Source organism: Camelus ferus, chromosome 2 (assembly GCF_009834535.1).
Source record: "Camelus ferus isolate YT-003-E chromosome 2, BCGSAC_Cfer_1.0, whole genome shotgun sequence".
NCBI classification, from domain to species: domain Eukaryota; kingdom Metazoa; phylum Chordata; class Mammalia; order Artiodactyla; family Camelidae; genus Camelus; species Camelus ferus.
In genome coordinates, this window is record NC_045697.1 from 69,681,297 (window position 1) to 69,698,418 (window position 17,122).

Genomic DNA, 17,122 nt, shown 5'->3' on the forward strand with positions numbered 1-17,122 from the left:
AATGTGAATCACTGAACTGACCTTATTATTATTAGCACACTGCCTGTCAAAGTAATAAGTACTCCATCTTGATTGACTTCTAACAAATCTGAAATTTGTTCTTTAGAATTCTTCCTTTCTTCAGTTTTAGCAAATTTCATGCTGAAAATATTTTAAAAAAGAAATCTGACCCAGACCCTCCCATATTAGGAAATAACCATTGTGTGAAATAATGAGACTTGACTATTATTATTATCATCAGAGAGATACTTATGCTGATATATAATATATCTTCCCATTCATTTTGGTTTTCCTCACTGGTTTTCCTTTCCAGGAATGTCTGAATCTGAGCAGGCTCTTAAAGGTACTTCTCAAATCAAGTTACTCTCATCTGAAGATATAGAAGGGATGCGACTCGTATGTAGGGTAAGAGTTTTTTCCCATGGGACAGGACATGTTTAAGCAGTTATGAGACATGAAGTCAATGATTTACTCATTTACTTAACAAAGGTAGCAAATGTTACATTATAAGACTGTAACTAGCCATACTTTTCATTAAACTTTTGTTAGAATGTAATTTTATGCAGTAATTGTTTTCTACTTAAGTAGCTTATTTGAAAATTAATATGGCAGGTAATATATATTTAGTTGACAGTTTATTTCCTTTACCCTGCCTTTTTTTTTTTTTTAAAGAACGAGGTTTTTATGGTATTTTGTCATTTTATTTTCATGAGTCATCATAACATAGGGTAAAGTTTAAGGTTTATATAAAGTTAAACTAAAGCTCCTGCTGTGAAATACCTGTGAAATATGATAGTGTAGTGGCTGGAACTTATTAAGTGAAATCATATGTTTATATTTTTCTAAGGAAAAATAATTGTTACATTATGTTGTTTATTTAGATGTAGTCCTTAAAGTTTTTATTCAGTGTTTAAAAGTGATTTTATTCATTGTTTAAAAGTAGTTTTCTTTGATAATTTGGGGAAATTTATATTTCTGTCACTTCTTTGCTGTGATTCTTTGAGGAAAGTCTTTTCCCTCCCTCCCCTTCCTCATGAAAGAAATGTGAGGGTACTCAGCCTTCATCAGTTGATCAGTTTAGATTACTTAGGGTGTACATTTTCACATAGAAATTGGTCAGGCTTACTTATTGAGCTGTTTGCTAATTAGTCCAATTTTATTTATATATTTACACACATACATACATACACATTTATTGGTGGGTAATGGTTGTAAAATGAAAATTCAGGATTATAATATTCAAGGTGAGATTCATTTTATCAGTATCCCACAAGATCTAAGGTAGTGCAAAGGGTACTCATTTCTGTTTGTTTCATTTCTTGAATGTATGAAGTGTTTGTTTGTTTTTTTTAACAGCTTGCTAGAGAAGTATTGGACATTGCCGCTGGGATGATTAAACCAGGTGTAACTACTGAAGAAATAGATCATGCTGTACACTTAGTAAGAACTTTACTTTTATGCTTTGAAGCATTTTTCATACTGTTAGACATTTTAGACTTCTAAAAGTTAAGTACACATAAGTTCTGAATAGCTACACTTGGTTAAGCTAATTTGAAAGCAGATTTTTATTTTGGTTCAACTATAGAAAATATTCAGTAGTCATTATTCCCATTTTTAAGTATCTATGATATTGAGGTCTGAGGTAAGCTTGAAACCTCACATTTCATAACATTTTAGTTGAGCTTTTATAAGAGGAATAATATTATTAGTGCTTTAAGTAAATCATGCCACCACATGCATCAAGTATTTTGAAATAAGAAAGAATATTACTTTTGAAACTACTTTAGTAGAGAAAGTTCCCTTTTGTATCTACAATACCAAGGCTGTAAATAGACCAGATACATATTTGTAGTAAATATGATAGAGGGATACTTTTTAAATAAAGATTGCATGTCCACCAAGGAGAGACCTTAAACCACTGTAGTAGATGAGTTTACACTTGATATGATTAGGTTGTTCATAATAGGAGAGCAATAACTAGTTAGTAAATCACATGGAAAACTAGTTAAACCTGCCCTGGTAGTCAAACAGATGCAAGCCGTAAGTTCGATGTTTATGTCCATTGCCTATGTGAAATTGGTCCTTTTTTTTTTTTAAACGTGGTGTTATTGTAAATTGGGACAATCCTTTTGAAAGGAAATTTGACAGTGTGTCTTGAGCTTTAAAAATGTTAAAAAATTTTTTTATTTGGAGTTTTATAAATCCTGATTTTTGGAATGTTCCATATTTTATAAAATACAGTTCTATATTTTATAAAATACAGTTGATCCTTGAACAACACAGGTTTGAACTACATGGGTCCACTTATATGTGGATTTTTTTTTCAGTAAATACATGTATGTACTGTAAATATATTTTCTCTTCCTTGCAATTTTTAAAATAATTTCTCTAGCTTACTTTATTGTAAGAAAACAGTATATACTACATATAACATAAAAAATACGTTAACTGACTTGTTTCTGTTGTTGGTAAGGCTTCTGGTCAACAGTAGGGTATTAGTGAAGTTTTGAGGGAGGCAAATTTTATGTGGATTTTTGACTGCCCAGGGGGTCAGTGTCCCTAACCGCCCCCCTGCCCCCCGCCCCTACATTGTTTGGGCTCTGCTGTATATAGTATGCACTGATGGCAGTGTGAATGCTTCCTGTAGGCCAGGTGCTCTTTTACATGCTGCTTTTACTAACTCAGTCTCCCCAGCAACTCCATGTGGTGGATGCTACTCATCTCCATCTTTTAGATAAGGAAATTGAGGCAGAGAGAGGTTCAGTTGCCCAGTGTTACACAACCTGTAAGTAACGGAGTTGGCATTTTCAGTCAACACAATCTGCTTCTTTATGCTCTTGACTATTTATACTGCTGTGAGAAATACAGTAGTGTGTCGTTGAATAAAGGAAAATTTATAGGCATGTATTATTGATTGTAATTTTTTTTGTAATTGAGGGAACTTATTTTGAATTTTCAATAATAGACATGCCAATAAAATTATAGTACATTCTATAAATTCTATTGTATGCAACTATTTAAAAATTATTAGTCTGAAGATTGTGTGGCAATATGGAAAGAGAAATTATGTATGCTATGACTACCACTGCATAAAAACATCCAAGTAAAATAGGACTTGTTTATGGGAGACTAGATCATTTTCTCAGAGGTTCCTTTGTTGTTCCACGTGAATGTAGTGGTTACAATGCCTCTGGAAATACTTTGCCATCTCTTAGTTATACTAGTGTTGCTTTTTTTCGTCGTAGGGATAGAGGCTTGCTTTTAATAGAAGAAATTATAATTACATTAAATATGCATGCTAATATTTACTTTAAACAATATATTTTTCAATAAGGAGTAGGTAATTCTAAACTAGAATCTTCATATAGTAACATTTGTAATATGTGAGTTTGCTTTTACTTTGCAACCATTAAACTGGTTTGCCTAAGGTCTGACTGTTACAAATCCTGTTGTATACTGTTTAAGAGGTAATATCTACTACTGTTTCTAAAATAAAATATTAAATAAGTTTGTCATTAGTAGCATTTATACAGCAAATTTTTTCACATTTTTTAAAATTTTAATGTCTGGTTAATTGCTTACAGATTAATTTTTTTCTTTTGCACATTCCAGATTATCTTCTCTGTATTTTATTATAGGCATGCATTGCAAGAAATTGCTACCCTTCTCCTCTGAATTATTATAATTTCCCAAAGTCTTGTTGTACTTCAGTGAATGAAGTGATCTGCCATGGAATTCCAGACAGACGGCCCTTGCAGGAAGGAGATATTGTTAATGGTAAGAAATCTGTAAGTGTGAAAGAAATCTGTAAGTGTGACTTTTGTCACCATGAGCAGAGAAACATTTGCAAGACTTTGGGAGTCTGATAGTGAATTGCATTTTCTTCATTTCTTCCAGTCTTTAACTTATTTTTTTGTGTTTAAAATTTAAAATAAATCTAAAGTCTAGGAAAACCTTTTTTATGGTTTGAAGATACTTAACTGCTTTCAAGATAACTTCTAGTATGAAGTGTTTGCTACAGGTTCTTTCATGCAGATGATCATATGTGATGGGTAATTAGGGGAAAGATGTCAGTGAAATGTGGAAGTAATGTTGATTCAAGTGGGATTTTAGGTTTCTTCTTTTTTCTTTCAGTTCACTGTTGGTTTTGAAGAGATTAGTTAGGGCAATCTTTCTTACAGGTAAAGAAAAATCATTAGTAATATATGAAGACATTAAGACGAAAGCTAAAAGTTCTGCAAAAGTACTGTCCTTGATGTGAGAAGTTCAGAAAGTGGCTTTAGTGTCACTTTCTGTATTAAAGTGGCACTATATAAAGCTGTCTTGGGAAGCTGCAAGTGCAGAGAAAGCAGCTGCCAAGATGCTTATTTCCCCCTGTGATATAAAAAAAATTAGATGAAGAAGGCTCCCTTCAATGGTATTTTTGATAGTGATGAACTTGGTCTCTTTAGTAATCATGTATCTTCAGAGATGTATATATCAAACAAGGAAGCATGAGCCCAGATGTTAAAGGCTACCGAGAATGAACCGGCCCTGATGCTGGCTGTGAATGATCATGGAGACCTAACTGACGCTGTTTTTATATGAAATGTTATGGCTTCAGTTAGAGTATCTATTTATAAATTTCCATAGGTTCTGAGGGGTCTGCTCAGTGCTGTTTTTCATATAAGCCCTATTATTTTTATTACATGCATAATGTGTGAGGTTTTTAAGGAACGTATGTATTGCGCTAGAGCCAACAAACCTATACTGCAATATTGTAAATTGACTGAAAATTCATGGTTTGAAAATGCTCATTTACTGTTCTCTTTAGTGTAGTATATACATTTAGTGTGTTTTAGTGGTGTTGTAGCAACCTGTGCTTTTAGACATGGAGACAAAGAGAAGGATGAGTAGTCACAGGTAAGTGAAAGGCAAATAAGTTTTTGAAAAATAAGTATAGAATAGTATAAATTTTTCGGTTTATTGATTCACTAGGAGGAGGAAAAACCCGTTAAAGATAATCAGTGAAAGCAGTATTTTCTGTTCAGCATCACATTGTAGCAGAGTCCTTCATTTAATGTTATTAATTCAGGTTATTGATCTTACACGAATGTATCCTGGACAGTTTTCTTCTGCCATAAGTGATCTAGTCACGGCTGTAAGAGTGTTGCAGCCTGCCGTCTGGCTTGGGCTGCGTGACCGCGGCCCTGCTTTCCACGGTGAGTTTAGCTGCATTACAGACAAGAAGTGACTGTTGAACACTGAGTATGTATTGCTGCTGTCATTTGTGAATGCAGAAGTTACCTTCTCATTAAGCTGCTTGATTCTGTCATGTTACCGAAACTTGACTTCAACTTTGAAGTGAAAACAAATGTGGTCTTTGTTTGCACATCCTCTTGCAGTGGACATCACTCTTTACCGCAATGGTTATCATGGGGACCTGAATGAGACGTTTTTTGTTGGAGATGTGGACGAGGGAGCTCGGAAGCTGGTGCAGACCACGTATGAATGCCTGATGCAAGCCATCGATGCAGGTCAGGCCCGTGCTGGGCACCTATTGGAACTGCTGTGTGGTTTGGGCCTCAAGTGGCTTGTCCTCTGCCCTGCCTTCCTTGTCCCTCCCAGCCATGCCCCTGCCCTGCCTGAGTTACCTGGGCTCAGCAGTCATAGGTCTGAGGCTGATTTGGGAATCAGATTAGGGCTTGTCAGCCTTTGTCTCACCTGTGATTTATCTTCCTTTTCTTTGGCTGATAAATGAGGAGGAATGTGAAGATAGTTCTTGAGTACAGCTTTTCTCCTACTTTTAAAAATTCTTTTGTTAGTATTATGTTCTCATTGTAAAAAACTAAAAGAAAACATTAGATTATGAGAGAGAAATGAGTGATCGTCCTTTCCTCTTGTCTCTTGTTCCTTTTTATCTCTCTTTTCTCCAGAGATGCTCACTTTTAACATTTAGATTTTTTTTCTCCTCTGTGCATTAACGCACACACATAACTATGTGTTTATTTAGGTTAAGTGGAATCATAAAACATTGTAGTATTCTGTAATTTGGTACTTTTTCAACTACTAATATCTTATAGATTTTTCCAAATTAGCATATATACATATCTGGGTACATAGATCTGCTCCATTCTTTAATGGCTGCATATTATATTCTGTAGTACAAAAATTTCTACAACTGTTCCCCTCCTGGATTTGGATTTTGGTGTTTTCCAGGAATCTTACTATTGTAGTGAATCATATCTTTGGTTAGCAGTATATTGCTGTAGGTTTTTTCTCACACTGTCTTTGTCCAGACAAACAGTTCTTCCAGGTTTTGTTCATTTATGCTATATCTTGTGAGGGAAGAGAAGGAAAGCCTTGTTACAAGTGTTAACAGACTATTACAAAGGACAGTTTGAGGGCAAAGAACTTTTCAGTTGAAATCCCCAGCTTCAACTTTATTGTTCAATGTATTCCTCCCCCCCAGTAAATCAACCTGATAGATCTTCAGCAGTGTATTGGACAGGACAGGGTTCTTATTCTTAGGCAAATGCAGAGTTATCTCTTACAACATAGATCCATTATTTTTATTGTTTTTAGGCCATTCAACATCCATAAAGGATAAAATTTTTATTAATTTAATAAAGTTGGAGGAATGAAAAATGAAAGCATGTGACTATTTTCATGTATCAATATGTGAGATTTCATTCTTTTTATTATTCACTGTTCATTATATTTAAAAACTTTAATATTCTGGGTGCTATTATGAGATGAGAACTTTAATGTTTAATTTCTCATTTGTGGAAGCTTTAGTTTTAAATAGTTTTTAGAGTTTTTGCCAGATAATGTGTTCAGTGTTTATATACTTTTTGCTTTTCTGTGAGTTGATCAAAACAACCAGACAGCTAGAATGCGGTTTTACAAATACACAGGAATAAAATTTGCTAAACCAACTACCAGAAAGCAGAGTCATCATAACAGCAGACAGGAAAGAACAAAAGTTGCTTAATCTCTGGAGAGTGCTATTAACACCTTTGTGTATTTTATTCCTGCCCTATATTTTCCAATAATTTGGCTGTCCACCCTGGCACAGAACTCCAGACGGCTTGACCCACTGTTGAAATTGGCTTCCAGAACAGGGCTTCTCAGCCTACATGTTAATGGCTTTTGGGCCTGACACTTCCTTGTTGTAGGAGCCTGCCCTGTGGACTGTAGGACACTTGGCATCATCCCTGGTCTCCAGCCGCTAGATGTGACAACCAGAAATGTCTCCAGATGCTGTGCAGTGTACCCTCGGGACCAGAACTGCCTCCAGTTTGAGAATTAGGAAGAAGTCTCTCACCCTCCCTCATTGTTGTTGCACAGGGATTTTCTTTATTGTATGTTGTGCAACGTGAGCTAAAATTTTGGCTTTCCTTCCCCACCAACTGGGGCTGGTAGGAAGGCTTGGGTGTAGGAAAGTCATTATGAAAGTCGGCACGTTCATCAAAAACATTAACCTCCTGACCTCGAAAATGCCAGGCTGGGACATCTTGTTAAAAGCAAGTAAATGTTAATTAAAATGATTCCTTGAGTCAATTGCCCAGGAATTTGATTGGCTGGAGAGGGTAAGTTGTACCTGAACTTCAGGTTGGAAATGAGGTAGGCAGCGGAGCAGACTAGGGAGTGGGAGGAGCCCCAGAATCATGAGTTGGCTCCCCAGGAGTCTGCCAGTGCCTAGATCCTGGGGTCCCAGTGCTAGGAGAGCCATCATAGCAATAAGAACCACTTTCGGTTTTTATTTAAACAGTAATAAAAGTCATAAAAATTAAACAGGGCAGGAAGTATATTCTGAGAAATACCTTTCCATATATACCCTGCTCCCAAGACCTTCTGCAGAGGCAACTGTGAATAATCTGAGAACCACTCTTATGGGAATAAAGAAGCCTGGGGAAGTAATTCTTTGAAGACTTGACCGGACTGAAACAGGACAAATCAAGTTACTTTTTAGAAATTCCTATTTCTCCCGTGCTCTTTCCGTTCGTATCTCTTCTCGCATTAACAGAAGAGCACACTGACCTTAGGGAAGGCGAGGAAGAGAATGTGTTTTCCATTCTCTTGTTTATTCAGAGAGCAACAGTGCCCCTCCCAACCCCTTTGTGCTGCACACATGTCCTCCTCTTCTGCACCAAAGGAGGAGGTGCCACACTGCTGAGCGGAGCCTCAGTTTAGCCTCTCTCTGCCTCGGTTTCCTCATCTTGAAAATTTCGGCATGTAGGTATATAAAGCATTCAGAAAGGTTCCTGGCATAGATAGTGATTGCTTAGTAATTATTAGTTATTCTTACTCATTGTCACGAGTCTTCTCTTTTCCTTTCAGTGAAACCTGGTGTTCGATACAGAGAATTGGGAAACATTATTCAGAAGCATGCCCAAGCAAATGGTTTTTCAGTTGTTCGAAGCTACTGTGGGCATGGAATCCACAAGCTTTTTCATACAGCCCCCAATGTACCCCACTATGCCAGTAAGTACTGTCTCACAGATTTGGTATTTGCTAACCATTTAATCAGCACATTTCTATTCAGGCATTTAACAGGATGTACTGTTTTGTATTTATTAATCAATTAGCTGTTTTACATAGAGCCCCAAAGTGTGTACACACAATACACATTCATATCTTGCTCACATAACAGTCCAGAGCGTGTGTGTTTGGTCACTGTAGCGGTGTGGTGGGCGGGATGGTTATGCTGTGACCCAGGCTCTGTCATTTTCAACCTAAAGGTCAGGGTCACTTTGGGACTTACCCTCCTAATCCTGTAGTTATTGAGGAGGGAGGAGGGGAGAGGCACGGAGGGGTGTGCTTGGGAGGTCTTAACGAGACAGCCTGGACTTGGCATAAATCACATACATTTACTTTTCATTGGCAGGAGTTCAGTCACATGGCTACACTAACTGCAGGGGAGGTGGGGAAGTGTAATCCAGCTGAGTACTCTGCAAGAAAAGGAAACTAGTCATTTTGGTCAACAGACAACAGTCCGTGTGTATCCCTGTTCCTTAAATGAAATTGGTTCAGCTTGGTTGATTGAGTTCTTGGTGTATGTCAGATACTGTGTTATTTGCTAGTATAAACAGAGGGGAATAGACAAGTACATCTCCTCAAGCTCAGTGCTGTCTAATAGATGAACAGAGGGAGTGTTGGGCAGTGAATGTCTTTTAGAAACGTTTCTCTTGGAGAGATAAGACATGCAGGGATAAGTCTGTTATTTAGTGCTGGAAATGAAAGCTGTCCACAGTTAAGTGACTTAAGGAGGAATTTAACAAACATATAGGAGCCGTAGCCACATAGACACTTTGATGTATCTGTATTTATGTTTTCTCATCTGTACAGTAGCAGGGAATGGCACCTCTCCTAGAACTGTTACTAGGATTAAGTGAGAGAGGACATGGACGCACTTAAAGTTAACTTTTAGAATGATTGTAATGATGGCTGTGATGATATACATTATCTCATTTGATCATCACAACTCTACGAATAATTTCTTAGCCCTGTTTTAAGAGTCAGATTCGGTGCTTAGGGCAGTGATTTATTTATCCAAGGTGTCACAAATTAGCCAGTCAGTGCCAGGGCCAGGGTTGCTACTTGGGTTCTGTGGTTTTCTCAAGTCAGTCTTTTCTGCTGTACTGCCTCGTAAGGACTGAAGCAGTTTGGTGCTGGGTCTTGTGAGAGAAATAGAGAGAGAATGAGATTTTGGTTTGCTGGAGAAGATGAGGAAGAGCATTCCAGGCCGTGGGGAAGCATGACTAGAATAGGTGCTTCACGTTGAGACCGAACAGAGACAAGATAAGCTTGGGCTGAGAATTATGTGTAAAGAACTAGAAATAGGCAGTGCCAGGCTGAGGATATTTGACTTCATTTGTAGGGATTTGCAGAACACTTTTTGGCAGAAGAATGGCAAGATTAAGTTGCTATTTTGGGAAGATAACTTTGGCATTGGTGTCTAGAACGTACTGCAGGTGTGAGCTGGTCAGCCCAGTGCACAGTTGCTGCCGGAACCCAGCTGTGAGGTAGTAAACTCCAGGTTGTCAGTAGTTGTGAAGAGAAAGGGAGCGGAGTGAGAAACCTCTCAACAGGGGCAGCTAGAGGAGTCGCTCAAAGCACGGCGTTTGACATGTATCAGTAAGCGTTTATTAGCAGGCCACACAGTCCTTTTTGTTTCAGCTGGAATTGAGCTTGAAATAAAAGCTAGCAACAGAAAATAAGTAGCTGACCTTATTTCTTCCTGGTAAGTCCTGTGATCACCTGACATTCATCCCCTTTCACAGAAAGGAAGTCGCTATTCTGAGCATATGTGCTCACGTGTGTGTGTGTGTGTGTGTGTGTGTAAAGAGAGTCGGCAGGGAGGGGATGAAGAAAAGCCCCTTACTCGCACAGGTGACAAACTCAGGGTTAGGTATGGATTAGATAAAGAGAGACTTTGAAGGAGATAGAATTTATGGACGAAGGAGATATGGGTCAGTGATGATGAGATACAACTGAGATACACAAGAGATGCCACTTGAGTTTCGTGTTAAACTATTAAAAAAAATTTTTAATGCCATATTGTGGTATGGTTCCTGTACAGTAAACTACTCGTTTCACATGCACAATTTGATGAACGTGGTAAACTATTTAATTAGAAATATAACAATTCTGAAGAAAGAAGCAAGGACCAAGTATACTTCATTTCACCCATTTGATGTGTTTATGAAAAGCCAAGTGTTAATCGGGTTTAGATAAATTATACTATGTTGTGCTTCCTTTAGGGAAGTGTTAAAGGTAGCTGCTAAGAGAGCCTTTGTATGACAGAGGTCTTTTGAAATGTAAATGATCCCTGCTTTGGCTGGTAACTCCATATTCCTAACTAGCCGAGGGCAGGACCAGGAAATTGTTGTGTAACTTCCCTCCACCCCTTCTGTGTAAGGGAAGTCCTTGTTAGATGAGAGTTTGTTTTGTTTCTTTATATATGTCATTATGGTGGGAAAGTAATGATGATACTCTTGTACCTTTAGAATGTGTATCATGGTGACTCTCTGGGGGAGGTGGCAGAGCAGGTACACATTTTTGTAAAAGTACTTAGCAATAGATCTGCTGTAGTGTCATCAGATAATGTACATGTTGAGTGAGGTATGTTGAGGCTGAAACCTTGAGACGAGTGGAAGTTGTAACTTTTCTAGAACTATGAACCAGTGGCAGAAACAGGAGTGGAACTTGGATTTTCTGTGACAGTGCTGTCCAGTGGAAATATATTACGAGGCACATATGTAATATTAAAATTTATAGTGGTCATATTCAGAAAGTGAAAAGAAATATGTGAAGTTCATTTTATATTTTACTTAGTCCATTACATTTAAAATCTTAGCGTTTCCACATTTAATCAGTGTGAAAACTGCTGAGGTGTATTATGTGCCCCCTTTGTCTTTGAAACAGTCATAGTTTTCACAGCGCAGCCCATCTTGTTCTGACTCGCCACTTCTCAGGTGCTCAGTAGCCGCACACACCCAGCTGCTGTTGTGCTGGCCAGCACAGCCCCTGATTCCTCTATCCTTTTTTTTTTCTTTCCATGACACCACATTGACTCCCTTGACATTTTCCTTTTAACATCCGCGAGGGAATATGACCAAGTCTTTATGTGTAGTAAACTGCATGTCATTTGGAGAGAAAGTTCATGAGATTGGAAGTAAAAAGTCAAAGTTGTTTTTGTCCTCAGATTTTTGTAACACTTTAGAAACCTCTGTTTTGGAATCTGTAGAATAAATGCATTTTGGCAATACCTGAGATAGTGGAAAGGTACATGATAGCTATTCACAAGGAAAGCTGTGCAGGTATGTAAATGTGAGGGTGAGGTTGGACCACACCCAGACAGAGCAGCGTTTGGTAGATTCAACCTCAGTGGACACTTGTCACTCATTAGAGTTGCCATCACGGAGACTTGCAGCCTTACCAAGAAAACCTGGAAGCTGGTACTTTTGCCACCTGGTGGTCAGGCCGAGCAAGTGCGGGCACTCGTTTACTGACGCTCTTACCCGTTCTTGGTTTTTAGTTTGAAATTTTAACTGGTTCTCCGTTTTTGTCTAAGTTTGTCTGAAAAGGTCTATCCCTGCTTACAAATTTTGGCCTTTTTGGGGAGATGGCTGGTCTGGACACATTAATTCATAGAAGTGTTTCTCATGATGAAAAATATTTTCATATTAGTGAACTTGGACAAAAAACTCCAAAGAAGTATTTCGAGGGAGAAGGGGAATTTTTGTTACCAAACAAAGAGGAATAATCTTGTTAGCATTAAAAAAAAAATAGGTTGGTGTGCAGAGGCTTTGGTCTCCTCTGAAGATGAGACAATTTACAAAACTTTATGAAAATGGTGTGGTTGTTTTGCCCCTACCCACACCCCCAGCTGCACCCCCACCCACCCAGAGGTGGGAGACTTGTGGCATAATCTGAAGTATCTTGTTCTCCTTTAAACTGTCATACCTGGATGAGTCCTGGAGCTTTGCTTGGTTCCATGATTGCAATTCTGAATCTGCTACAACAAAGGGGCTCCTTTCTTTTTATAGAAGTGGTACGCACGTCTAAAATCCAGCCCATGGGCATCTCTGTATTTTCCTAGAAAAAACATAAGCAAAATGAAATATACCAAGGACAATATCTGCCCGAGAATGGATGCTTATCAGTAAAACCCCTGTTTGTTGAATGATCTACTTTAAGAAAAGGGAATCAGGAGAGGAGAAAGTAATTAATTTATGAATCACACATGGGAATATAAGTTGTGCACTTTTTTCCAGGGAGCTGTTTAACAGTATACTGTAGGATTTTTTTCTTTAATTTCAGAAAATAAAGCAGTTGGAGTGATGAAGGCCGGCCACGTATTTACAATTGAGCCAATGATTTGTGAAGGTGAGAAAAGAGGCTGCTGTGACATTCTTTAATTAAATTATTCTTTACTTCTGGTTACTCATGATCAGATTAGCAGTCTGCTCTACTTTCTTTTTGCTTCATTTCCACTCCCTGTCCTGTCTTGAACTTGGCTCAGTATCATGTAGACTTGAAAATGGTAAGGGTTGGAAGAAAGCAGTGCTTCTACACAGTAATCTCCTGCTGTCAGTAGATGCTGAAGTGCTCGAATCTTGGTCTCCTTTCCTAAAGATCCTGCCAAAGGGTGCGTTGTGATAATTAGGTGCCTCTGACAAGCCTGTGTAGAAATTCTTGCTTGACTTGGTGGGGGGTGGGGGAGAAGAGGAAAAATGAAGGTAGAGCCAACTCGTTTTGATGCTGACACAGTTATGTAATTTAATTCTACACAACTTACGAGGTAGGTGCTATCCCCATTATACAGGAGAGCAAACTGATGTTTGAAGAGGCTGAGTAACTTGCCCAGAGTCCCTTAGCTTGTTAACAGGGCAGAATTTGTGGGACTCTGAGCTGGCGAGCTGTGTCCTTCAGGGTCTGCACTCATGCCGGCAGGTGGCGTCACACCACCACCGGGGCAATCTGGTTTAGCAGATCACTATAAAATTTAAGTGTTGCCTTAAATCCATTTGTAAAAGGTCATTTGTTACATTGAAAAATATCCATTTACGCATCTTTAGATGTTTGACAAAGCGTGAGTTAGCTTTCTCTAAGCCACTTCATGTTTTCTTTTTAGACTGGGATTTAATATTGCAAAAGTAGGTTACTTCACTGCAGACTTTACATTCTGGGATTTGTGTGAGCCAGTGAGACCTAATCTTTGATAAAGATTACCTAGAATGAAGACTAGTGAGTTTTTGGACATCTAATTTGGAGACAGGAAAGTCTCTGTGAACACATTTTGGTAGCAGCATCTGGAATTACAGAACTTTGTCATTGTACCAGTGCCTCCCCTGCCCGCCCCACTCCTCAGTCTCTCTTTCTCTTTCGTTGTTTCCCAGCTTCTTTCACTATCCCTTCATTTCCTCTCTAACCTCCTTTTTAAATTTCTCATCAATCTTTGTTTCTTTCTCTGCCCTCTTTCTGGTTACAGAGGTGTGATCTACAAAAGTTTCAAAGTATAAACTTTTCTCCCATCTGTGTGCCTGCCATTTAATAATTATATCAGGAATTAAATGCTATAATAAAAGTATAAAAAGTTACACTATTTCTTTCACAATATAAATTGGCTACAATCTAGTGAGATGCCATTTATACCAGGAGAGAGCTTTTAAATTCATTAATTCAATTTTTACTGGTAGTTCGGTAATGAGTGGTATCAGTATGTTTCCTAAAATGAAACCAAGTGCCTTTATTTTGGAAATGCCATCTTGATTTAGTATTTGGAAAGTATAAAAAATGTTAAGTCATCACACACCTGCAGAAATTTAAACATTGTTATTACTTTGTTGGGCTAAAGACCAAAATGAAGTTGGAAAGGCTTTAGCTTAAACAATTAAAGTGTAAATAGGAATCTTAATGGTGAATTAAACAAAATTAATAGTGAATTTTAAAATCAGTTCTCTAAAGTATCCAAGGATACAGGCGTACAAGCCAATACACTTACCTAGGGAGATTATTTGGAAAACGACCTGAGTGATAGAATTCAGAAATTGTGTGTGTTTGTTCATTTAAGGTGGATGGCAGGACGAAACCTGGCCAGACGGTTGGACAGCGGTGACGAGAGATGGAAAGCGGTCTGCTCAGTTCGAGCACACCTTGCTGGTCACGGACACTGGCTGTGAAATCCTAACCCGGCGGCTCGATAGCACGCGGCCTCACTTCATGTCCTAATTTTAATTTCTCCTGCGATGGCACATCTCAGTGATACCTTCTGGCTGTACCATGCATTTTATTGAGAGTACAGAATGGAAGAGGAAATTTTTTATTACTTGTTTTGTTTTGCCTATAGATAAGGAAGGACTACAGCATTTGATGTGTGTCCTCAAGAACTTGTCAAGCCAAGAAGAATAAAGGAAACATTTCTCAACTCCTTTCAATGCTCTCTTCTCCCCACAAAAATATCTCTGCACCCCCGTTTCCTCCTCTGCCCTTTGAGCACTTTTACTTAAACCTGCTTCTTTCTAGTTGCTTTTATCACTGCCACCACTGGGCCATCAGGAGCCAGCTGCTTTCCAGGTGAATGTTGGAGATGAGAATCCTTGAAACTTTAGCAACATATGTTGCTCCAGATTTTTTTTATTATATATGTATGGAAATATATATGTGTACATTTTAAATTTCGTATATGTAATTACCGAACACTATGTGACCTGGGGTTTGTGTTGATTCTGCTCTGACAGGTTATGTGCTGTCATAAATGGACCCATAGTTTGCAGTGATTTAATTCCCAGTTGGAAATTGGCCTCCCAGCTCCTCCTGCTAATTACCCTTGCAGTTGTGTATAAGGAAGCGCTCGGTCAGTGAGACTTTGTCTCCAATGTGGACTCTGTGTCAGTGAATGGATGTGTCAGAATTCACTTTGGAAAAAGGTTATCAGGTTTTTCAAAATTTAGTTTATGGCAAAAATAGCCATGCCCCAAGTGGTAGCTGGCTGTTGCAGAGCATGAGATTTTTGTAATACATTGCTGTTTCAGACCTCCGTTGGTCACAATGGGAGGAAAAAATGCTCCCTTCCTCCGTCTTATTTCAAGGGCACACAGTGGAAATATTCAGAGAAGGGTAGAGGTTGCACTGTGGAGGTTGATGGGGAAAGATGGTTCGAAATCTCACCAGCAGTGAGCAGAGTGAGTCAGGTGGGCTGTAATTCTAACACTTAGTAAACCTGGTGGTGATGAGCAAGGAACTGCCTAGGAGACTGGACTGCTCCCTCGGGAGGGATGCAGCTGTCCTCGGTGTCCTGAAAACACACTTCACCTTTACATAGTTGGGAACCTCATTAAAGATGACCTCAGCTGCCCAATATCTGTATTCTTTTCAGTAGTTCAGCCCAGATGGTAGTGTATCCAGTGAAGATATATCAGATCAAAGTCATCGTCATCACGTAGTGTACTTGATTACCGAGTATCTGGTAACTTTATTGTAAGATAATTTGATACCACTGACATGTTCCACTTGTACAAGAACATCTTTCCCAGAGTGCCTCAGACCTTTATTGCTTTAAAGGAATTATGATGATGTTTTCATTACTTTTATTATTTTAATGATTTAGTAAAGTGACTGAATCCGGTATAGACTTTTGGGGGTATGTGTGTGAAGTTTTTTATCAAACTGTAATATTTGTGAATGGAATGCCTTGCAATATGAATGTTAATATAATGTGTAAAGGGAGATTAAAAAGTTTGAATGATTATCCCACCATGTAGTCATTAACTTTGCTGCATTTATTTGGGATTTCAGAGGGAAGTGGTGGGAATGGGGTGGCTGTTCCAATCTTAAATAAACTCGTAACTATTAGAGCAAGAATACTTTTTAAAGTTTAATGGCTGCATAAAAATTTCGGCACTGTGTTTAGTTTGGCAGTCTTCTAGCAGGATTTGAGATGCATCCATATTTTTGAGTTCATTTAAGACAGATTGCTCAATATTTAGGACAGCATTTTATGTACTGATAATGGATTAATTGTGGGCGTATTCAGTGTCTATCATTAGAAGATAAGCTCAAGGAAAAAAATCTTGGTGGGATAGGTTTTTTGGTTGTTAAAAGGTAAAAACCAGCACACGGGTAAAGATGCTTTTCTTGGTTTGGGAGATTTTAAAACAATATGGGCTCCAGTCTAATTGTATGTATCTAATTACAGATGTTTACTAGATTTAGATGAGAAAACATCTAGGGTATTTTCATCATTCTGCCAACTTTTCAAAATGTCAGTGTATTAACTTTTTGGAATTAACTTAACCCCCCCCCCCTTGTTTCCTGCCAGTCCTCCATCCCCCTTGGAATAATGTAGAAGGGAAACATGTTGGCCGTTTATCTTCATTTTATTTCTTGTTGATAGAATGGATTAAAGTACATTAGTACCCATTCACCAACACCTTTATATTACTTGCCATCTACATGTCTAATTACTAGGAAGCGGATATTTAGGAGTTTGCCATCTTAGCTTGATTCCTCAGTTTGTCCTGTCACTTCTGGCTTTTCGTTGGGTTTGGTTAAATTTGAGAGTGGGATGCTCCACTTTGCTAATGCCCCCAAATGTACCCTCATGGTATCTGTAAGCTATTTCTGGCCTTTTTTT

General features: G+C 38.3%; 1 protein-coding gene across 1 annotated transcript in view; it reads left to right on the forward strand.

The window, feature by feature from the left end:
* Positions 1-16,245, forward strand: part of METAP1 (methionyl aminopeptidase 1) — a 52,549-nt gene extending 36,304 nt beyond the window's left edge. The window contains exons 5-11 of the mRNA XM_032460307.1: positions 314-405; positions 1,357-1,440; positions 3,639-3,777; positions 5,385-5,516; positions 8,323-8,466; positions 12,808-12,873; positions 14,561-16,245. Coding sequence (XP_032316198.1) covers positions 314-405; positions 1,357-1,440; positions 3,639-3,777; positions 5,385-5,516; positions 8,323-8,466; positions 12,808-12,873; positions 14,561-14,718 — 815 coding nt within the window. The 3' untranslated portion in view covers positions 14,719-16,245. The remainder of the gene's footprint in view (positions 1-313; positions 406-1,356; positions 1,441-3,638; positions 3,778-5,384; positions 5,517-8,322; positions 8,467-12,807; positions 12,874-14,560) is intronic.
* The last annotated feature ends 877 nt before the right edge of the window (positions 16,246-17,122 follow it).